Genomic DNA, 25,399 nt, shown 5'->3' on the forward strand with positions numbered 1-25,399 from the left:
CCACGCCTCTCCCCCTTGGTAGACTCTATTTGCATTTTACCATTTATGTACATGTGTAATTGTTTATATACTGGTTTCATATTAGAATTGAGTGTATTAGATTTTTTTTTTTCCATTCTTGAGAAACTTTACTAAGAACAATGTGTTTCAACTCCATCCAGGCAAACATAAAAGATGTAAAGTCTCCATCTTTACTAGGGCTGAACAGTACTCCATGGTATACATGTGCCAGTTTGTTAATCCATTCATGGGTTAATGGGCATTTAGGTTGCTCTCACGACTTGGCAATTGTGAATTGAGGGGCAATAAACATTCTGGTACAAATGCCTTTGTAGTAAAATAGTTTTTCTTCAGTGGTTCTCTACCTTCCTAATGTCCCAATGTATTTTCATTGTTAAAGAAGGGTCGTGATACTTAACAGATCTAAAAATAGACCTGCCATTCAATCCTATAATTCCTCTACTAGGCATATACCCAGAAGACCAAAAATCACATCATAACAAAGATATTTGTACCAGAATGTTTATTGCAGCCCAATTCATAATTGCTAAGTCATGGAAGAAGCCCAAGTGTCCATCGACCCACGAATGGATTAATAAATTGTGGTATATGTACACCATGGAATATTATGCAGCCTTAAAGAAAGATGGAGAGTTTACCTCTTTCATGTTTACATGGATGGAGCTGGAACATATTCTTCTTAGTAAAGTATCTCAAGATTGGAAGAAAAAGTATCCAACGTACTCAGCCCTGCTATGAAACTAATTTATGGCTTTCACATGAAAGCTATAACCCAGTTATAACCTAAAAATAGGGGGAAGGAGGAAAGGGAGGGGGGTGGAGGGAGTGTGATTGGTGGGATTACACTCGCGGTGCATCTTACAAGGGTATATGTGAAAGTTTGTAAATGTAGAATGTAAATGTCCTAACACAATAACTAAGAAAATGCCAGGAAGGCTGTGTTAACCAGTGTGATGAAAATGTGTCAAACGGTCTATAAAACCAGTGTATGGTGCCCCATGATCACATTAATGTACACAGCTATGATTTAATTAAAAAAAAAAAAAAAAGGTTCGCAACCCACAGGTTGAGAACCACTGTTCCAGGTAGATACCTAGTAATAGAATTGCGGGATCAAATGGAAGGCTGACTTTATAGTTCATCACCTATTTCATTGTCTTTAATCATCAGAGAAATGCAAATGAAAACCACTCTGAGATACCACCTAACTCCAGTACGCTTAGCCCATATCACAAAGTCCCAAATCTGCAAATGCTGGCATGGATGTGGAAAGAAGGGAACAAGTCTACACTGCTGGTGGGATTGCAAACTAACAACCTTGATGGAAAGAAGTATTCAGAATTCTTAAAGTTTACAACTTTTAATCTAGAGACAAAGTTCCTAGAACAGAGTTCCTTTTGTAAGAAAACAGTGTTAATTTATTTAAAGAAACTCGATGATTTATCTTACAGAATTGCCTGAGTATCTCTTTCACCTATGCCTTTACTCTTCCTACTCCCTGTGAACAGGCAGTTAGATCTAGAAAAGCATGTCCAGGTCCAGAGCCGGTTTCTTCAGCAGCAACACTCCATAGTCAGTGCTTCACTCTGCCTGCTGGATTACAGTAGGAGGCACTTATTTGACTGTCCCACGTTTTCAGTAAGACACAGACTGAAGTGCTTACACATAAAATAATGCAATGTCTGAGTATAAAATAATATAATGATTTAACAACAAAAAAGCATGGCAAGAGAGATGAAACAAGAATAGCAGCTTGTTAAGAATTGTTGAAGAGGAGTAATACATATGTAGCAGTTTCAATATAGCCAAAACTTTTTTTGGGGGGGGGACAGTGGGACTTGTTACCCAAGCTAGAGTACAGTGGAGCCATCATAGCTCACTACAACCTCAAACTCCTGCTCCAGCAATCCTTCTGCCTCAGTTGCTCAAGTGGCTAGGACTACAGACACCACCATCACACCCAGATAATTTTTCTAATTTTGCAGATACCCAGGGGGTGGGGGGAGGGGGTGTGTGTGAGGTCTTGCTGGTCTCAAACTCGTAAGTTCAAGGGATCCTCTCACCTCAGCATCCCAGAGTGCTAGGATTATGGTTGCGTGTGCCACCACATCCAGCCCAAAATAGTTTTTTTTGTTTTTTTTTAATCTGATTCCTGCCACATACACTAAAGCTGGCAGGTTCAAACCCTGTCTGGGCTTGCCAAACAACAACGACAACTACAACCAAAAAATAGCCGGGAGTTGTGGTGGGCATCTGTAGTCCCAGCTAGTTGGGAGACTGAGGCAAGAGAATCGCTTAAGCCCAAGAGTTTGAGGTTGCTTTGCACTGTGACGCCAGGGGACTCTACCAAGGGCGACATAGTGAGACTGTCTCAAAAAGAAAGAAAGAAAGAAAAAGAACAGAAAAAAAAAATTTTGGCTCCTATCCAAATCTCCAAAAGTCTCATCTCTCACTACCCGTTAACATGTACCCTATACTCTGGTCACTAAGACTAAGTAAAAGTTCCTCAAAATGGCCTTTGCACATGTTAGTGCTGTTCCCCAAAATGCTCTTCTCCATTTTTGGCCTGACAAAAACATACTCTTCACTTCAGACGTGGCTCAGGTATCACCTCTCAAACCTTGAGTCCCACACTAAGCTGACTTTGCCTACTAATCCTACCTATCGCCCCAACCAGACTACAAATGCCTTTAATGCTGCACTAAATCTGCTCCACAGAGGCCTAAAGCCTGTGGGGAACACTCTCTCAGTAAACACCCTGGACTATGTCAAGGGGTTTTTCCAGCCTGCCTAGACACACCTGCTAAGCAGACAGGTACAAAGCCAAAATCTCCAGAGCAGAAAGAAAGTTCAGAAAGGGATATGACATCCTGAGAATATCAAAGGGCTCTCCTTGGCCCTGGCAGAATCTTGACTATCTGAAAATGCTATCATCAACAGCTTAAGTCCCAGTGGGGAACCCTAGGACAGAGCTTCTCAAACTGAAATGTGCGTATGAATCATTTGGAGTCAGATGCATCTAAAACTTAGTCTCAGTAGGCCTGAGACTCTACATGCCAGATGAGGCCAATACTGCTGGTCTGCAAACCCTCTGGGAGACCTGGGAAGTCAGTTCTCTGTCAGGGAATGTGTGGCATTAACTCCTTCCTTATTAATCCTCTCCTTTTAAGCTTACACATTTTGTGTCATTAAAAAAATAAAAGCAGTCACACAAAAAATCGAAACTGCGTATTTGGCATATGAAACACACACTGTCCCACTGTGACAACTACGTCATCTCATTCATTTCAATACCCTCAGCCTAGGAAAGATAGGTCCTCAACAAATGCTTGTTAAATGATGCTCTATATGATAATCTCAAAATACAGTCTCCAACTTAGAAAAGTTCATCTTACGCTTGTTCAACTTTACAATGGTACAAGTCTTCTGTTTTCACTTTCAGTATAGCATTCAATAAATTACATGAACCAATCAACACTTTATTATAAAATAGGCTTTGTATGAGATGATTTTGCCCAACTATATACTAACATAGTATTTTGAGCAAGATTAAGGCAGACTAAGCTATGATGTTTTTTAGGTTAGTTACACGTATTTCTTTTCCACTCATTTCTTAAGATATTTCTGCTGATCGTGGTCTTTCCCATTTGACTAGCACTTTCTTAAAGACAGAGCCTCTACCCCTTTTCTGTGGCACACAGTCTGGCACACAATGGACACTCAGTAAATGTCTGCTGACTTACACCAGATGACTAAACATATAAACGCACTACAATCAGGTTCCGGGAGAGGACACCGAGTAAGATCGTAATCTGAATTTGCAATCTTTCTTTGCTAAAGATTTAAAATACTCACATGTATGACTATGTTTTCAAAAAACTTCAATAATACACACAGAAAAGATCATCATCTACTTCACAGATAAGAAAATGGCAGGAGAAGATTACATATTGCACTCCTTCATAGACAACCTCATCAACACAGAAAAAACACAGTGAACAGTACCTCGGTCTTCCCACATTCATCAGGTGGATCCTGGTGTATGGCCATTTGATACTTGACATATAAAGAAAAGGACTGGCTGAAGGACGACTTGAACTCTGGGTCCTCAAAGGAGACAGGTACTAACCTCACCTTCAGAGCAAGGAAAATACAAGCAAATGCTATTGAAACATCTCTAACTAATGATATGCTTCTGAAGGTGAGGCTAGAGTAAGATCTCCGCAAATCCACTTCCAAAGCTCAACACTGGAATTTATAATGAAAACAAGAAACCCTGGAATGGGATGACTAGCACAGAGCCTGAAGTGCTAACTTTGTACTAAAACGTATAAAAACCTTAACTCATTAAAGCCAGGACAATTTGCTTTTGTTTTGTTTGTTTATCTAGCTACCCTTGTAGTTCTCTGCATTCCCTCATGGCCACTACTTTTGCCACCTCTACCTATATAAGATGTTTTAAGATCTTTCCCCTTCCAGATTTTTCTTGGGTCATTTGATTTATAAACTGTAAGTATAAGAAGACATCCATTAAAACATTCTACTATCTTACTGTTCTAGTCCCACTCAGGTGTGCATAGTAGTACATCAACAAAGAATAATTTAGCTGTTATCAACTCTTTCTACATATGACTTTTAAATACGAATAAAGCATATTAACTGTTGGCCAAAATACCACATATACCTACCATAAAAAGTTTTTTATTTTATATTTAAATTTGGAGCTCTATTTATTAAATGCATCTAATTTAAATTTACTAAATGTATCTAAAGATATTGACTAATTAAAAAGATAATTTTGGGGGCAGCACCTGTGGCTCAGTGAGCAGGGTGCCGGCCCCACATACATCAGTGGTGGGTTCAAACCCAGCCCCAGCCAAACTGCAACAAAGAAAAATAGCCAGGTGTTGTGGCAGGTGCCTGTAGTTCCAGCTACTGGGGAGGCTGAGACAAGAGAATTGCCTAAACCCAGGAGTTGGAGGTTGCTGTGAGCTGTGATGTCATGGCACTCTCTACCAAGGGTGATAAAGTGAGACTCTCTCTCTAAAAAAAAAAAAAAGATAATTTTGTGTGTTACTTTCCGCTCCGAAATTATACATTACTGTATACATTACATGGCACTAGGTAAAACGTGCACTTTTAGAATGTCCATTAATTCACAGTCCTATCAGTAAATATGTTGCAAAGCGAATATAAATAAAATGTACCACAAATAAACCAAGATTTCATACCATGATATCAAATGGAAGGGAAAGTTGTGTTTGCACAGAAAAATTACACTTGGCCTGCTGACCTGGCTCACAGTTGGTTTATCAGGTGGGTCCTTGTGAATAACCAGCTGGTAACGTTTATAGACCTGGTAAGACTCTTGAAATGTGGCTTTGAACTGAGAACTTGGTGGAGATGATCTCACCAGCCTCACCTTCAGAAGGAGTTAAAAAAACAATGTTCATTAATTCATTCATTTATTCATTCCATGGAATATGCATTACCAGTGACTCCCACCCCCAAAACAGAAGTTTCAACACAAACATTATAAAGCATAAATATATAATAATATTTTAACATTAAAAATCAACCAGTTAGTAAATAAATTAAAAACTTTCATTAAGAAAGCAGAAGATCCCTTCCACCTTCAAAGCCTCATTTCATGACTGAATTATGCAAGCCTGCCTCTATCACAAACGGGCATCCATGACACAAATACTCTTTAGTTTTATACAACTTACCATCCATCAGTCAGTCAGAAGGACTAAAAATATGAAAATGCATTTTGCACTCTTTCATTTATCATTGCTAATTCTAAACTTACAACTTTACAAGTATAAAAGACAACCCTCACTAGGGTGCTGTTGCATCACATCTCACAGCAACCTCAGATCTCCCTAGCTCAACTCTTCTAAAGTCCCCACCCTGGTCAAAAGTAACCTCTCTGTGCCTTCATTTACTTGTATCTAGAATGAGGATGAGTTCAAAAGAGTAAGTGCAGGCAGTAATGGCTAACATTAATCTGAACATTCATTATTTACTAACCAGTTAAAATGTGCTAGCGACACAGAACAGTGAAACAGAAAAGCCAATGCAACACAGGAAGGCATCAGTGAAAACTCCACGGGTGCCACGAGAAGTTAAGAAAGAGCGACACCTAGTGGATAACAAATCTCTCTATACATCCTGGACATCATTACAGTAAAAAAGTAAAATTTACTACCACAGAACTATTATGTGAGGTATGCTTGGCTCCCTGAATACATTATTTATGATCAAAAGACTTCATAAAGTATTTCAAGTAGTATGTACAAATCTCTTCACAGTTTTTGAAGGATAAAAGTCAGTAGCAAAATCAGGGTAGCTAATGAGTTATAAAAGCTAAAATTTATGTCTGATAATAATTTTAGTATCAGTTCTTTAGTGATGAATGATATCTTGGGTGACAATAAGTTACAAAATAAAAGGCTGACCAGTTACTAATCATGTATGAGAATATGATAAAAATCACTGTGGCAAATGTTTTAGAAAATTCTTTTATATATGAGAAACTGATACTGAGAAATCTACATTTGATCTAAAAATGTAAATTACTTTGGAAAAAGGAAAGCATTTGGCACTACAATTATTCATATTATGCCTAAATTGGTTTGAGCATTAATGAGAGGGGATTTTAACAGTAATGGTACTAAATTGTACCTACTGGCTTACATATATGACATTGTTTGCTGCCTTGATCAAGATCAGAATATTATAATGGACAAAATAGAATGACCTATTCTCTTTTGCTATCCAAACCCAAGCTGCCAAAAATCAAATTTTAGAGTATTTTTCTTTTCCACTTTAACTACTAAATTTCAATCAAGAGATACAAAAATCCCAAGCACCCTGCATAAAATAAATGCTAAAATATAAATTGTTTAAACAACTATAGTGTGGTTGGCTCCCTGAATATACTTCAAGCAACTGCCTGAAGTATTTTCAAAAACTCCTAAAAAGTAAAAAAAAAAAAGATTTCTCTCAAACGGCAGTTAACTTAGCAAAACAAATGCTAATCTACTCCATTCCAATTCTCTTTAATTTCCCATTATTTAATTAACAAAATATAAACAAGGTACTCATAAAAAACCAAAAACCAAAACAAATTACAAAAACAAAAAGCCTCCTAAGTACCTCTAGCTTATGCGATGCATCCTCTGGTAAAGACTCAAAAATTAAATCTTCAAGTGATTTGGGCTGGTTGGATTTAGCCTTTGATGGAAACAAAGATGGTGTCTGACTTTGAGTCTGGAGTTCTCCAGCTGGGTTTTGCTGCATGAGTTTTAACCTTTTCCTTTCCTTCCGGATTTCCTTTGCTTTTCGACATGGAGGTTTACTCAAATCTGCCCCTTTGCCTAAAATGAATTTCAAAATATTAGAACAACCACATTGGACTCTAGCGATGTTAAAATGATGTTTTTTCAAAAGTCTCAAAAGTACTACAGATTAAGTCCAAAGAGTACCAATAGTTAGGCTAGCTTTGGCATAGATGTTTCAGAAGATCCTCGTATAAAACTCTTAAGTTCATCTTAAAATTCTACCTTACAAACAGGAGTCATCAAAGAAAGTAAAATCAAAGAAACTTGTCAAGGCAGCTCTTACTATGGAAAATTGTTTTTGGGGGGGGGGGGTTTTGAGACAGAGTCTTACTATGTTGCGCTCGGTAGAGTGTCGTGGCATCGTAGCTCACAGCAACCTCAAATTACTGGGCCTAAGCAATTCTCTTGCCCCAGCCTTCCAAGTAGCTCAGACTACAGGTGCCTGCCACAACACTCAACTATTTTTTGTTGCAGTTGTCATCATTGTTATTTAGCTGGCCAGAGCCAGCTTTGAACCCACCAGTTTTCCATGTATGTGGCCGGCGCCATAACCACTGTGCTACCAGCGCTGAGCCAGAAAATTGTTTTGTTTTTTTTAAAAAACATTCATCCATTTCTCTGTCTTTAAAAGTGGCAAGAACAAAATCAAATATCTTCTGCTTCAAAATACTGCTATCTCTGGCCAACATTTCTGGGGGACATTTCTCTGAAAGCACTGGTGACACAGATAAAAACTTAGGGACTAGATGTAAATGAATACTGATCCCAGAGCAAAATCTCACCGGTATTTAAAACTAAAAAAACAAACAAAAAAAATAACTTGTTATTGAAAGTATCTGTATTTCTCTCCAAATATTTGAGGTCTCATTAGTTCATTTGAGTCTCATTAGTTCATTTTCAGTTAATCAGAATTTTGTTCTAGTTATAAGATCAAATATCAAACTGACAATCCTTTAAAGTATAAAATCTCTAACTATTGTAAAGTTTACATTTTTGTAAGTAGTCTTTAATCTAGTAAGTATTCTTCAAAGAATCTATCCTGAGAAAATTGTAAGAGATAAAGGCAAATAATGATGAATACAAACAAAACCTCAAAATAATCTAAATGCCCAATTATAGAATAGTACACAATTTTTAAAATAGCTAAGCAACAAAATATACAACCTCTTTAATGCTTTAAGATTTTAGATTTTTCACTATAAAATGTTTTTTTAGAAATTCTAGTTATACAAGTATTATACATTAAAAATGTTTAGAAAAATGCTTGAAAAGAAATGACACTGTTAATGGCAGTCATTCTACCTTAATTTCCACACAGAGAAAGGATTTTCCTTTTTTTCTAACATTTACATTACTCTAGTCACTTAAAAAAAGCTATTAACTAAATAAAGAAATAAGTATATATTCTAAGATCTCAAAACACAGAATTCACAAATCATATAAAAGTCAGCAACAGGAAAGTTTAGGATTAGCAAATTCAGCTTTTTGAGGGAAGAAAATAAAGACCTAGAGTGGTTAAAGGATTTGCTGGAGGCAAAGAGCTAATCAAAAGAAACAAAGCTGAGGAGAAAACAGAGTTCACAAATAGTTAAGATCTTATCACAAGTTCAAGTTTTCCAGCAAGTTTTCTAACTAAAAATAAAGTTTATCTATTTTTTTGTTGTTGTTAAGCTGGCCCAGGCCAGCACTCAGCCTAAAGTTCACCTATTAAGAAAAAGATTTTAAGTCTAATAACCAGGTAACAAAAGACTGATTCATTACTCTACTGCCTTATAGAATTAAGTTTCTTAGGCCAGGGATAATGTCTTTTCTCAAATTTGTGCTGAGAGGTACAACAGTTAAGAGCAGGTACTCTGAGATAGTCTGCCTGAGACCACAGGAGCGCTAGCACTTGGCTGGATGACACTTGGCCAGTTTCTTGCCTGTATAAGAAAGACAAAAAACTGTCCTACCTATAGAGTTCTCATGAGGATAAAATGAATTAATGCCCATGTAACTTCTAAAAAAGTATCTATATTCAATTAGGGTTACCTATTATTATTAGCTATTATTTGTGTTGCCACCACCTAAATATTTTGCCTATATTAGCATTCCATAAATAATAAGAAAAAGAAAACCCTACCTTTTTATAGTTACTGAAAATTGCATGCCCTGCTAACCTTTTCAAAGAATAAAAATTTTTTTTTTTTGCAGGTTTTTTTTTTTTGGCCAGGGCCAGGTTTGAACCCACCCCCTCCAGTATATGGGGCCGACGCCCTACTCCTTGAGCCACAGGTACCGCCCTTCAAGAATAAATTTTAAAAATATGCAGAATGAAGTGAAAAACACAAATTTTCTGTATTTTTATAAAGGATTATGTCATCTTTACACTAACTAGTTCACTGGGCTAAGCAATCCAGTGAAAGTCATTTTTCTCTACACACTACCACATTACCGACTACAATGGACAACAAATTAGGATTTCAGCATATACAGAGGATACAGATCTCCCAAGATCAAAAAAACACCTTCAACAAAATGGAAGCAATCAGTAGAACATCAATACACCACACCAAGCACACATCCACAGAGGTTCAAAGCAACTCAAGGATTTTAAATTAGTCCCAAGAGATTTGAATAGAATTTTGTAGTCCTGCATATAATTTCAAATTAAAAAGGAATATCCCTTGTAATATTGCTAAAATAGAACAGAAATACAGGGTCCAGAGAAAAAGATTTTTAAATAGTCTGGGATTCTCAGTGAGAAATAGCCTAAAAAAAAAACTGTAAAAATTTTTTAAGTTTCAGTAATTATACTACTACAGGTAAGATTACTGTCATTCTAAAACTATTGTGTAATGATAAAGCAAATGTATAACTATGTGATACTATTATGGTCCCCAATGTCCTCGAGAATCAAGTTTCTCAGGGTAAAAAAAAAAGAACATAAATGCAAAACCAAAAGAAAAAAAAAAAGGAAAAAGACAAAAATGCTGCAGTCCTGAATTTGAATTGGAAGTATCAATATGAACTTATGACTCGATAAAACTATTCACTGAAAAGGAGTAGATAACAAAGATCAAGACAGTGGTAATAATGTGCACACCAGGACTAGTTTGAGATCTCTGAATACCACTTCCCACTAAAAGGAACCAGCGTTGCTTAAAGAAATGTCTGTACAAGGTGATCCATGAAGATGATGTCATACAAGATAGCAAGGAAGCTGTCAAAGACCGCCAGGATTATGTTAAAAGGACTCAGAAGCAAACACAAGATATATGTTTAAAACCTTGATTTTGCTATACAGCAAAAAGAATCTAATTGGCCGCTAGTAGATTTTGAAAAATGGTAAACAAAAAGAAAGAATCGAGAATTTATCCTGCCTTTTTTATGAGTTTTTATAGAAAACAGATAAGGAGAAGATTTTCTTTTTTCCTTTCTTTTTTTTTGTTTAGAGCCAGAGTCTCACTTTATCACCCTGGGTAGAGTGCCATGGTGTCACAGTTCACAGCAACCTCCAACTCCTGGGCTTAGGCGATTCTCTTGCCTCAGCCTCCCGAGTAGCTGGGACTACAGGCACCTGCCGCAACACCCGGCTATTTTTTTGTTACAGTTTGGCCAGGGCCAGGTTCGAACCCGCCACCCTCGGTATATGGGGTGGGCACCCTACCCATTGAGCCACAGGCACCACCAGAGAAGCTTGTCTTTAACGAAGCATTCCAGCCAGTTCCATTCCATTCATTCATTCCATTCCATTCCATTCATTCAATAAAGAATGAATGACAGCATTAGAACATCTAATGAATGGATGAACTGGTACATCAAGCATCCATAACTATTAGCAATAATGAAAAGAGAAGGACCCAAACATGACATGCCTCCTGAAAGACCACACAGCCACCTGTGAAGTAACCTTATCCATCCTCAAAAAAGTAAAACCTAAATTTGATGAAGACTTTTCCAAGAAACAAAAGAAAAATTAGCCCAGAATCTGATCAAGGCTCTAGTTCCAACTATCAATTTACAGCCAAGCAGAGCAACAGGTTAAACTGCATTGCAGATATAACCAGTCTGCTACAGAGTGAGACAAACAACCCAGTTTCTTCAACAAGGAAACTGCAAGTCAAACAGGAGGAACAATGAAAGGGAAGCCTGTCCAAAGAGACTTTTAAAAATGTAATAACCAATTGCAATATGTGAATACTATCTGGATCCTAACACAAATGTTTAAAAATTAGAATTTGAACACTAAGCATTCAATGGCAGTAAGGAATTTTATTTTGGTATAATAATGGTATAGTGAATACTTTTTTTTAAGTTCTTATCTTTTAGAAATGATAAATAAAGGGTAGCATAATATCTGGAATTTCATTCAATATAATACTGGAAAGTAGAACTAAATACAGGAATAAATGACTCAAGAGTGGCTAACATTAGCCAATACTGTTTCAGATGAGGGTAGAGTACACGGAACCTCATTATACTATTCAACCTACATTTCCCTGTTTGAAATACTCCTTCACAAACATTTTTTAAATTTGATAAACTATAAGTAATTGTCATAATAAAAAATAAAAACAATAGAGGCGGAGCAAGATGGCAGCCGAGTAACAGCTTCCTTGCATCTGGGTACCGTGAGTCTGGGGAGATAGGACTCCAGGCATCTCTGGCTGGTGGGAACTGCCTATCATCACTCCTATGAAGATACAGGGAGTCAGCGAGAGACTTCTGGACCCCAAGAGGAGGACTAAAACAGTGGAAAACCGGCAAATGGTCGCGTGTGTTCAATCCATCTAAACCCGCCCACAACTGCACAAGAACTTAAAGAGCAAGAGGAAGTGAAAGGAAAATTAGGGCAAGGAAACAGATAAAAGAAATCACTCATGAGGAAGAATCAGCAGAAAACTCCAGGCAACATGAAGAACCAGTCTAGAACAACCCCACCAAGGGACCATGAGGTAGCTACTGCAGAGGATTCCACCCATACAGAAATGTTAGGAATGACAGAAAGGGAATTTAGAATACACATGTTGAAAACAATGAAAGAAATGATGGAAACAATGAAGGAAATTGCTAATAAAGTGGAAAATAACCAAAAGGAAATCCAAAAACAGAATCAAGTAAGAGATGAACGATATGAAGAATATAAAAAGGATATAGCAGACCTGAAGGAACTGAAACAGTCAATTAGAGAACTTAAAGACACAATGGAAAGTATCAGCAACAGGTTAGACCATGCAGAAGAAAGAATTTCAGAGGTAGAAGACAAAGTTCTTGAGATAACTCAGACAGTAAAAGAGGCAGAAAAGAAGAGAGAGAAAGCAGAACGTTCACTGTCAGAATTATGGGACTTTATGAAGCGTTCCAACATACGAGTTATAGGAATTCCAGAAGGGGAAGAAGAATGCCCCAGAGGAATGGAAGCCATACTAGAGAATATTATAAAAGAAAATTTCCCAAACATCACCAAAGAGTCTGACACACTGCTTTCAGAGGGATATCGGACCCCAGGTCGCCTCAACTCTAACCGAGCTTCTCCAAGACACATTGTGATGAACCTGTCCAAAGTCAAGACAAAAGAAAAGATTCTGCAAGCTGCCAGGAGTAAGCGCCAGTTGACCTACAGGGGCAAATCCATCAGAGTGACCGCAGACTTCTCTAATGAAACTTTCCAAGCAAGAAGACAATGGTCATCTACCTTTAATCTACTTAAACAGAACAATTTTCAGCCCAGAATTCTGTACCCTGCTAAGCTAAGCTTCAAAATTGACGGAGAAATCAAATCATTTACGGATATACAAACATTGAGGAAATTCGCCACAACAAGACCAGCTCTACAGGAAATACTTCAACCTGTTCTGCACACTGAACACCACAATGGATCAGCAGCAAAGTAAGAATTCAGAAATCAAAGGACAAAACCTAACCTCCACACTGATGCAAAAGATAAAACTAAGCAATGGACTCTCACCAAATAAGACGAATAGAATACTACCACACTTATCAATTATCTCCATAAATGTTAATGGCTTGAATTCCCCACTGAAGAGACATAGATTGGCTGACTGGATTAAAAAACACAAGCCATCCATTTGCTGTCTGCAAGAAACACACCTGGCCTCAAAAGACAAATTAAAGCTCCGAGTCAAGGGTTGGAAGACAATTTTTCAGGCAAACGGAATTCAGAAGAAAAGAGGAGTTGCAATCTTATTTTCAGATACATGTGGATTTAAAGCAACTAAAGTCAAAAAAGACAAAGATGGTCACTTTATATTGGTCAAGGGAAAACTACAACAAGAAGACATTTCAATTCTAAATATTTATGCACCCAATTTAAATGCTCCCAGATTCCTGAAGCACACCTTACTCAGTCTGAGCAATATGATATCTGATAATACCATCATAACAGGAGACTTTAACACACCTCTTACAGAGCTGGACAGATCCTCTAAACAGAAATTAAACAAAGATGTAAGAGATTTAAATGAGACCCTAGAACAACTATGCTTGATAGATGCATATAGAACACTCCACCCCAAAGATAAAGAATATACATTCTTCTCATCACCCCATGGAACATTCTCCAAAATTGATCATATCCTGGGACACAAAACAAATATCAACAGAATCAAAAGAATTGAAATTTTACCTTGTATCTTCTCAGACCATAAGGCACTAAAGGTGGAACTCAACTCTAACAAAAATGCTCAAGCCCACCCAAAGGCATGGAAATTAAACAATCTTCTGTTGAATAACAGATGGGTGAAGGAAGAAATAAAACAGGAAATCATTAACTTCCTTGAGCATAACAACAATGAAGACACAAGCTACCAAAACCTGTGGGATACTGCAAAAGCAGTTTTGAGAGGAAAATTCATCGCTTTAGATGCCTACATTCGAAAAACAGAAAGAGAGCACATCAACAATCTCACAAAAGATCTTATGGACTTGGAAAAAGAAGAACAATCTAAGCCTAAACTCAGTAGAAGAAAAGAAATATCCAAAATCAAATCAGAGATCAATGAAATTGAAAACAAAAGAATCATTCAGAAAATTAATGAAACAAGGAGTTGGTTTTTTGAAAAAATAAATAAAATAGATAAACCATTAGCCAGACTAACTAGAAATAGAAAAGTAAAATCTCTAATAACCTCAATCAGAAACGATAAAGGGGAAATAACAACTGATCCCACAGAGATACAAGAGATCATCTCTGAATACTACCAGAAACTCTATGCCCAGAAATTTGACAATGTGAAGGAAATGGATCAATATTTGGAATCACACCCTCTCCCTAGACTTAGCCAGGATGAAATAGACCTCCTGAACAGACCAATTTCAAGCACTGAGATCAAAGAAACAATAAAAAAGCTTCCAACTAAAAAATGCCCTGGTCCAGATGGCTTCACTCCAGAATTCTATCAAACCCTCAAGGAAGAGCCTATTCCTGTACTACAGAAATTATTCCAAAAAACTGAGGAAGAAGGAATCTTCCCCAACACATTCTATGAAGCAAACATCACCCTGATACCAAAACCAGGAAAAGACCCAAACAAAAAGGAGAATTTCAGACCAATCTCACTCATGAACATAGACGCAAAAATTCTCAACAAAATCCTAGCCAATAGATTACAGCTTATCATCAAAAAAGTCATTCATCATGATCAAGTAGGCTTCATCCCAGGGATGCAAGGCTGGTTTAACATACGCAAGTCTATAAACGTTATCCACCATATTAACAGAGGCAAAAATAAAGATCACATGATCCTCTCAATAGATGCAGAAAAAGCATTTGATAAAATCCAGCATCCTTTTCTAATTAGAACTCTGAAGAGTATAGGCATAGGTGGCACATTTCTAAAACTGATTGAAGCTATCTATGACAAACCCACAGCCAATATTTTACTGAATGGAGTAAAACTGAAAGCTTTTCCTCTTAGAACTGGAACCAGACAAGGTTGTCCTCTGTCACCTTTACTATTCAACGTAGTGCTGGAAGTTCTAGCCAATACAATTAGGCAAGACAAGGAAATAAAGGGAATCCAAATGGGAGCAGAGGAGGTCAAACTCTCCCTCTTTGCTGACGACATGATCTTATACTTAGAGAACCCCAAAGACTCAACCACAAGACTCCTAGAAGTCATCAAAAAATACAGTAATGTTTCACGATATAAAATCAATGTCCACAAGTCAGTAGCCTTTGTATACACCAATAACAGTCAAGATGAGAAGCTAATTAAGGACACAACTCCCTTCACCATAGTTTCAAAGAAAATGAAATACCTAGGAATATACCTAACGAAGGAGGTGAAGGACCTCTATAAAGAAAACTATGAAATCCTCAGAAAGGAAATAGCAGAGGATATTAACAAATGGAAGAACATACCATGCTCATGGATGGGAAGAATCAACATTGTTAAAATGTCTATACTTCCCAAGGCTATCTACCTATTCAATGCCATTCCTATCAAAGTACCTACATCGTACTTTCAAGATTTGGAAAAAATGATTCTGCGTTTTGAATGGAACCGGAAAAAACCCCGTATAGCTAAGGCAGTTCTTAGTAACAAAAATAAAGCTGGGGGCATCAGCATACCAGATTTTAGTCTGTACTACAAAGCCATAGTGGTCAAGACAGCATGGTACTGGCACAAAAACAGAGACATAGACACTTGGAATCGAATTGAACACCAAGAAATGAAACTAACATCTTACAACCACCTAATCTTTGATAAACCAAACAAGAACTTACCTTGGGGGAAAGACTCCCTATTCAATAAATGGTGTTGGGAGAACTGGATGTCTACATGTAAAAGACTGAAACTGGACCCACACCTTTCCCCACTCACAAAAATTGATTCAAGATGGATAAAGGACTTAAATTTAAGGCATGAAACAATAAAAATCCTCCAAGAAAGCATAGGAAAAACACTGGAAGATATTGGCCTGGGGAAAGACTTCATGAAGAAGACTGCCATGGCAATTGCAACAACAACAAAAATAAACAAATGGGACTTCATTAAACTGAAAAGCTTCTGTACAGCTAAGGACACAATAACCAAAGCAAAGAGACAACCTACACAATGGGAAAGGATATTTGCATATTTTCAATCAGACAAAAGCTTGATAACCAGGATCTATAGAGAACTCAAATTAATCCACATGAAAAAAGCCAACAATCCCTTATATCAATGGGCAAGAGACATGAATAGAACTTTCTCTAAAGATGACAGACGAATGGCTAACAAAGATATGAAAAAATGTTCATCATCTCTATATATTAGAGAAATGCAAATCAAAACAACCCTGAGATATCATCTAACCCCAGTGAGAATGGCCCACATCACAAAATCTCAAAACTGCAGATGCTGGCGTGGATGTGGAGAGAAGGGAACACTTTTACACTGCTGGTGGGACTGCAAACTAGTACAACCTTTCTGGAAGGAAGTATGGAGAAACCTCAAAGCACTCAACCTAGACCTCCCATTCGATCCTGCAATCCCATTACTGGGCATCTACCCAGAAGGAAAAAAATCCTTTTATCATAAGGACACTTGTACTAGACTGTTTATGGCAGCTCAATTTACCATTGCCAAAATGTGGAAACAGCCTAAATGCCCACCAACCCAGGAATGGATTAACAAGCTGTGGTATATGTATACCATGGAATACTATTCAGCTATTAAAAAAAATGGAGACTTTACATCCTTCGTATTAACCTGGATGGAAGTGGAAGACATTATTCTTAGTAAAGCATCACAAAAATGGAGAAGCATGAATCCTATGTACTCAATCTTGATATGAGGACAATGAATGACAATTAAGTTTATGGGGGGGGAAGCAGAAAGAGGGATGGAGGGAGGAGGGTGGGGCCTTGGTGTGTGTCACACTTTATGGGGGCAAGACATGATTGCAAGAGGGACTTTACCTAACAATTGCAATCAGTGTAACTGGCTTATTGTACCCTCAATGAATCCCCAACAATAAAAAAAAAAAAAAAGAAAAACAATAGAAGTGACCCAGTCACACAAGAGTAAGAGTTAAAAGCAATTGGTCTAAATCTTTTTGGGTGATGGCAGGGCCCAGAGTTTATAATGACTCAAGCAGTAAGAAAAGCAGTTCATATGACTTGACATCAAACATTCACTACCTGGCTTAGGAACTGTATGAACTTTAACTGAATGTGATGGTTCACCAGAGCCCAACTTCTCTTCTACATTTTGTGACTGAATTAATTCATTAGATCCCTCTTTCTTTAAGTTTCTTCCTTTCTTCTCTTCACTCTCAAAGCTCTCTTTGAGGTCATCACTGAGCGTTGTGAGATCACACTGTATGTCCAATTTATTTATTAATGCAAAGTCACCAGCAACAGCATCATCCATTGTGGAATCCATGGGCTCATCTACAAATCAGAAGAAATTAAAAGTCCATCATCAGTCGGGTCATTTGACACAATTATAATAAACATGGGAATACAATGCCCCTAGTATGCATGGTGGCAGGGACTCATGTATGTCCAACAAATTCATCTTCCTATCTTCAGAGAGTAAAACTTAAGTCTCTGGCACTCTAGCAGGGGAATGCCCTACTAGTCTCTTGCCAACTGGTAACCAAGCTCCCACCACTGAATTATAACACAACGAATATGACCAATTTTGCCTTGTTTTACAGGACATTTGTGAACCACCCTTTCTCCTCCCCAATGGTTGCAACAACCTTAGAAATCACATGTTGAAGAAGTACCAGAATGCCTTTGGGGAGCACAGCAGCAGGCTGACCTGAAATGCTCACACTGGACAATTACATGAGGAAATAAGCAGATTTCTATCATTTAGTCATTGCATTTTGGTGTCTCTTTGTCACATCTGTTTAGTTCTTTCAAAAGGAATGAATTAATGAGGAAAGAATGGGCAGGGAAAGTCCCAGGATTAGGCATTTCCTATGGCAGTAATCAAAGAGGGCGCTAAGAATGAGTGGCATTCCTAATTCTTATGCTCAGTTACAAGCAGTTAGTCACTGCTTATAGGAAAATGTAAAAAAAAAAAAAAAGGCACAAAAAAAAATAAAACACCCAAAAAACAGAAAAAGCAAAGTTTCTTCAACTAAAGTTGGTTAAATGCTGGTCAGCACAGGGGTTCACATCTATAATCTCAGCACTTTGGGAGGACGAGGTGGGAAGATCACTTGAAGCCAAGAGTTCAAGACCAGCCTGTGCAACAAAGCAAGACCTCATCTCTACAAAAAGTTTTAAACATTAGGCATTAATATTTAATTAATTTAATTAATCAATTTCATAAATTATAAATATAAATTAATATATTATTGATTAATATAATTAATTTAATTAATAGTATATTAATTAAAAATAAATTAATAAATTAAATTTAATAAATTTAAATAATTTAATTAATAAATATTAAATATTAGTTTTAAATAGATGGCAAATGAGAAACATCTCCTTATTAGCCACTCATAGCAAGGCAGGGGAAAGAAAACTCCAACCACCTCCAGCTAAGGGAACCATCCCAGAGACACCACCCTGGGGGCACAGTGAAGTAGTAGTAGACTACAGGACCCAGCAAGGAGAGCTCTGGAGCTGAAGAAAACAAACACAGAAGGCAAGTGCTCAGGAAGAGGTGGACCCCAGCCACCCAGCTCACCTGTGGAGGACTGGAGACAGGAAGGTGCTAAAACATGAAAAAACAGTTTTTTCATTGGGACCTAAATTGTACAAATGAATGATGGACTCAAACAGTGTCCAGTGGCCAGGAACAAACATCAGGTGGGGTGGACCTCCCACTGGCTTGGCTACTAGCTGAGCGCTGCAATTGTTTGAAGACCGTGTGGAAGAAACAGTCCGCAGGGTCCTAGTACACGACCAGATATGGCATATCTATGGAGCTCGGGCATCCACCCTTGGGGTGAACTGAGTGGCCCCAGGAATTGCTGCCAGGGGGCACTGTGTGATGTGTCTCTTAAAGAATCTGGTGAGAGCTTTAGGACTCCAATCCCACAGAAACTGAATGCTAATGAAGCAACCAGGCCCTGATTGACGGCAACTAAGGCAGAAAAACAGGATCCAATCTCCTCTGCAACTACACAGTGGTTTCCAGCCCTAATTTTTCACAACAAAACAGTGTATGTTCTACATCTCCTAACACTGCAGAGCCATCTGGTGTCCAGGCAATATATTGGAATATAGTATATATTTATACACATACACACGTATATACAGGGTGGCCATATATTTCGTTTGCATATTTAATTTGCATACAAACTCTATGGCCATTCTTTGTGTGTTTCTTTGGGTTTTTTTGGTTGTATTTTTATTTATTCATTTTTACTTTTGTTAATAGCAAGGGCTTCATCATTTCTGTTATCGCTTTTTGGCTCTTTTTATTCTCTTTCTTTTTTATTTCTCTCCTTTTTTCTCTTTTGGTACAAATGTTTCTACTTTCCTCATCTTTCCCACCTAAATTTCTCACACAATAACATCTCCCTTTTTTTACTTTATCTTATATAATTGTATTTTTAATTTTCTTTGTCTATTTTCATTGTTTTTATTTTTCTCTGAGTGCTGGGGGATTGTAGCATTGGTCTGGCCAAAGGAAGTCACAAGCTAACAATCTAAGGTGTCCTTCTTGGGAAAGGCAGTGTTGGCAGGTCCCCACTGTGACATACTGCTGAGCTTTTAATTTTTTTATTTGTTTTTTATTCTTTTCCATATTTGATGCAGATGGGGTCTTGCCTTTGCCCAGACTGGTAAAGAGCTGCTGACTTCGAGGGACCACCCAACCCAGCCCCACAAAGTCCTAGAGTTGCAGGTGTGGCCACAGCACCCTGCTGAACAATGCCATTTCTCCTGTCACTCTATTTCTTTTCCTTCACCTCCATTCTTTCTCTTTTATCTCCATTCTCTCTCTCTTTTTTTCTTATTCTCTTCTTTCTCCCTTCTTGCTCTTCACCCTTCTTTTTCTTTTGGTCTTACACCAAAAGGCCACTTCAATACCTAAGCTCTGAGACAAGGTAATTTGAAGAGGAGATAGTGAGAATGAAAAAGTAGGGGAAAGAAGTGAACAAGAAAAAAACAAACATGAGAAGGAACCAACAGGAAAATTCTGGCAACATGAAAAAACACAACAGGTCACCGCCTCAAGGAGCCATGAAGGAACTACCACAGAGGACTCCACTTTTAAAGAATTAATGCAAATGATGGAAAAAACAACAGAGAATTGACAAAAAGTAGAAAAATGGATAAAAGATATTAAGAATATAGAAAGGATATGGTGGAGTTTAAGGAATTGAAGCATTCATCTACTTCAAGTCACAGTAGGAAGTATCAAAAACAGATTAGACAATGCAAAAGAATCTCAGAGCTAGAGGAGAAAGCTCTTGAGCTAACACAGGCAGTTAAAGAGGCACACAAAAAGAGAGAGAAAGCAGAACATTCACTTAAGAGATTTATGGGACTTCATGAAGCATTCAAACATATGAATTGTAGGTTTCCCAGAAAGGGAAGAAGAACATTCCAAAGGAATGGAAGTTCTACTGGAGGATAACATAAATGAAAAGTTTCACTAAAGATAAAGATTCTTAAATACTCCTTTTAGAGAAATATTGAACCCTGGGTCATCTCAACACAAATGGAGATCTCCAAGACACACTGTAATTAACCTGTCTAAAGTCAAAACAAAAGAGAAACTTCTATTAGCAGACAGGAGTTAAGAGCCAACTGACCTACAGGGAAAGATCCATCAGGATGACAGCAGACTTTTCAGCTGAAACTTCCCAAGCCAGCCATCTACCTTTATTTAACCTTCTTAAACAAAACAATGTTCAGCCCAAAATTCAGTATCCTGCTAAACTAAGCTTCAAAATCGATGGAGAAATCAAATCGTTTACTGATATACAAACATTGAGGATATTCACCACAAGAGCAGCTCTACAGGAAATACTTAGACCTATTCTCCACACTAACCATCACAATGATGGCCCAACAGCAAAGTAAACACCCAGGAATTAAAAGACAAAACCGGGCGGCGCCTGTGGCTCAGCGGGTAGGGCGCCGGTCCCATATGCCGGAGGTGGTGGGTTCAAACCCAGCCCCGGCCAAATTAAAAAAAAAAAAAAAAAAAAAGACAAAACCTAGCTTCCACAATGGCGCAAAGGATAAAACTAGGCAATGGACTTTCACTAAATAAGATGCATAGAACCCAATCATACTTAATAATTCCCTCAATAAACGTTAATGGCTTGAATTCCCCACTCCAGGAAACTCACCTAACCTGAAAGGACAAATCTAGACGCAAGGTAAAGGGATGAAAAACATTTCAGGCAAATGGCAATCAGAAGAAAGAAGGGGTTGCAAACCTATTATCAGATACAAGTGGAGTTAAAGCAACTAAAGAAAGACAAAGAAGGTCACTTCATTCTGGTCAAGGGAACAGCACAAGAGGACATTTCAATTCTAAATATTTATGTACCCAACTTAAATGCTCCCAGATTTATGAAATAGATCTTGATTAGTACGAGCAATATGATATTCCATAACACCAAAATAGCTAGGGATCTTAACACCCTTCTGGCAAAACTGGACAGATCTTCTAAACAGAAACTAAACAATGATACAAGGAACTTAAACATGACCCTAGAACAAATGGGCTTAATAGACATATATAGAACACACCATCCCAAAGCTAAGGAATATATGTTCTTGTCATGGAACATAAATAAATCATATCCTAGGATACAAATCCGACTTCAACAAAATTAAAAGAATTGATTTTTTATTTTTTTTGGTAGAGATAGAGTCTCACTTTATCACCCTTTGTAGAGTTCCATGTTGTCACACAGCTCACAGCAACCTCCAACTCCTTGGCTTAGGCAATACTCTTGCCTCAGCCTCCCAAGTAGCTGGGGAGTAGCTGTGGGACTACGGCGCCTGCCACAATGCCTGGCTATTTTTTTGTTGTTATTGCAAAGGTCGGGTTTGAACTCACCACCCTTGATATATGGGGCCGGCACCCTACTCACTGAGCCACAGGTGCCGCCCAAAACTACTGATATTATATCTTGTATCTTCTTACACCACAAGGCAATAAAGGTGGAACTCAACTCCAACAAAAATTTTCATCCCCAGAGAAAGGCATGGAAATTAAATAACCTTATGCTGAATGGCAGTTGGGTCAAGGAAGCAATACAAGAGGAAACTGTTAAATTCCTCAAACATAACAACAATGAAGCTACAAGTTACCAAAACCAGTGGGATACTGCAAATGCAGTCTTAAGAGGGAAATCTGTCACATTAAATGCCTTCATCCGAAAAACATAAACAGAGTAAGCACACCAACAACCTAACAAATCATCTCAAGGAAATGGAAAAAGAAAAAGAAAAACATCCAATCCTAAACCTAGCACAAGAAAAGAAATAACCAAAATTAAATCAGAAATAAATGAAATTGAAAAAAGATTCAGAAAATTAATGAAACAAATAGTTCTTTGAAAAAAATAAATAAAAATCAATAAACCTTTGACCAAATTAACTAGAAACAGAAAAGTAAAATCTCTAATAACCTTCATAAGAAACAAAAAGGGGGAAATAACAGATATCACAAGGATTCAATACATTATCTCTGATTTCTACAAGAAACTCTATGCCCAGAAATTTGACAATGTGAAGGAAATGGACCAATACCTGGAATCATACCATCTCCCTAGATTTAACCAAGAAGAAATAGATCTTTTGAACAGACCAATATCAAGCCCTGAGAAACAATAAAAAACCATAAAAATCTTCCAACCAAAAAAGCCCAAAACCAGATGCCTTCACACCAAAATTCTATCAAACCTTCAAAGAAGAGCTTATACCTACAAGGCAGAAACTATTCAAAAACATTGAGAAGGAAGGAATCTTCCCCAACACATTCTATGAAGCAAACATATCCTGATACCAAAACCAGGAAGACACCCAACTAAGAAGGAGAACTAGGGTGGTGCCTGTGGCTCAACGGAGTAGGGTGCCAGCCCCATATGCCAGAGGTGGCAGGTTCAAACCCAGCTCCAGCCAAAAAAAAAAAGAGAGAGCACTATAGGCTAATTTCACTAATGAATATGGACGGAAAAATATTCAATAAAATTTTAGCCAATAGATTATAGTTACACATTAAAAAAATTATACATCCTGATCAAGTAGGCTTCATCCCAGGGATGCAAGGCTGGTTTAACATATACAAATCTATAAATGTAATTCACCATATCAATAGAAGCAAAAACAAAGACCATTTGATCCTCTCAATACATGCGGTTAAAGCATTTAATAAAATTCAGCATCCTTTTCTAACAAGAACACTTCAGAATATAGGCATGGGTGGCACATTTCTTAAACTGATGGAAGCCATGTTCTACAAACCCACAGCTAACATCATACTGAATGGAGTAAAACTGAAAGCTTTTCCACTTAGAACTGGAACCAGACAAGGATGTCCTCTATTGCCACTACTATTCAACATAGTGCTGAGAGTTGTACTCAATGCAATCAGGCAAGATAAGGAAATAAAAGGCATCCAAATGGGCACAGAGGAGCTGAAATTCTCACTCTTTGCACATGATATGATCTTATACTTAGAGAACCCCAGAGATTCAACCACAAGACTCCTAGAAGTGATCAAGAAATACAGTAACATCTCAGAGTATAAAATCAATATCCACAAATCAATAGCCTTTGTATATGCCAACAATAGCCAAGTTGAAAAGCTAATCAAAGATACAATTCCAGGGCGGCGCCTGTGGCTCAGTGAGTAGGGCACAGGCCCCATATACCGAGGGTGGTGGGTTCAAATCTAGCCCCAGCCAAACTGTAACAAAAAATAGCCAGGCCTGTGGCAGGTGCCTGTAGTCCCAGCTACTTGGGAGGCTGAGGCAAGAGAATTGCCTAAACCCAAGAGCTGGAGGTTGCTGTGAGCTGTGATACCACTGTGCTCTACTGAAGGCGATAAAGTGAAACTGTCTCAAAAAAAAAAAAAAAAAAAAAAGATACAATTCTCATAGTATCTTCAAAGAAAATGAATTACCTAAGAACATAACTAAAACTAACAAAAGAGGTGCAGGACCTCTACAAAGAGAATTAAGAAACTTTAGGAAAAGAAGTAACAGAAGACATTAACAAATGGAAGAGCATACCATGCTCCTGGCTGACAAGAATCAACATTGTTAAAATGTCTATACTTCCCAAAGCAATCCACAGATTCAATGCAATCCCCAATAAAATACCAACATCATACTTTGAAGAACTGGAAAAATAGTTCTTGATTTCGTATGGAACCAGAAAAAAAAAAATGTATAGCAAAGGCAATTCTTAGTTATAAAAACTAAGCCAGAGGCATCCCTCTACCAGACTTTAGGCTATATTACAAGTCCACAGTGATCAAAACAGCATCGTATTGGCACAAAAATAGAGACACAGACATTTGGAACTGAAAAGAAAACCAAGATTTGAAACTAGTCTCTTATAGCCATCTGATCTTTGATAAACCAAACAAAAACATACACTGAGGTGGAGGGGACTGCATCTGTGGCTAAAGGAGTAGGGCACCGACCCCATATACCAGGGGTGGCAGGTTCAAGCCCAGCCCCGGCCAAAACTGGGGGTGGGTAGGGTGGGAGGGTGGAACGTACACTGGGGAAAAGAATCCCTATTCAATAAATGGTGCTGGGAGAACTAAACAATCATATGTAAAAGACTGAAACTGGATCCACATCTTTCACCACTTATAAAAATTGATTTGAAGTGTATAAAATCTAAGGCATGAAACAATAAAAATCCTAGAACAAAGTGCAGAAAAAACTCTTTTTTTTTTTTTTTTTTGCAGTTTTTGGCCATGGTCAGGTTTGAACCCATCACCTCCGCTATATGGGGCCGGTGCTCTACTCCTGGAGCCACAGGCGCTGCTACAGAAAAAACTCTTAAGAATATCAGCCTGGGGAAAGATTTTATGAAGGAGACTTCAGTAATAATTCATTAATAACAAAAATAAACAAATGGGACTTAAACTGGA

General features: G+C 37.7%; 1 protein-coding gene across 9 annotated transcripts in view; it reads right to left on the minus strand.

Annotated features, from left to right (window-relative positions):
- ATE1 (arginyltransferase 1) overlaps nucleotides 1-25,399 on the minus strand; it is a 231,414-nt gene that overhangs the window by 193,059 nt on the left and 12,956 nt on the right. For 4 of the 9 annotated variants that reach the window (XM_053583987.1, XM_053583988.1, XM_053583986.1 and 1 more), the window contains 4 exons: nucleotides 17,497-17,748; nucleotides 7,183-7,403; nucleotides 5,315-5,443; nucleotides 4,027-4,155 (listed from right to left, as the gene is read on the minus strand). In XM_053583987.1, the coding sequence (XP_053439962.1) occupies nucleotides 4,027-4,155; nucleotides 5,315-5,443; nucleotides 7,183-7,403; nucleotides 17,497-17,748 (731 nt within the window). The remainder of the gene's footprint in view (nucleotides 1-4,026; nucleotides 4,156-5,314; nucleotides 5,444-7,182; nucleotides 7,404-17,496; nucleotides 17,749-25,399) is intronic. The other 5 variants (XM_053583993.1, XM_053583991.1, XM_053583992.1 and 2 more) reach the window with 3 other exon arrangements.

This window comes from Nycticebus coucang, chromosome 3, assembly GCF_027406575.1.
Source record: "Nycticebus coucang isolate mNycCou1 chromosome 3, mNycCou1.pri, whole genome shotgun sequence".
Lineage (NCBI taxonomy): Eukaryota > Metazoa > Chordata > Mammalia > Primates > Lorisidae > Nycticebus > Nycticebus coucang.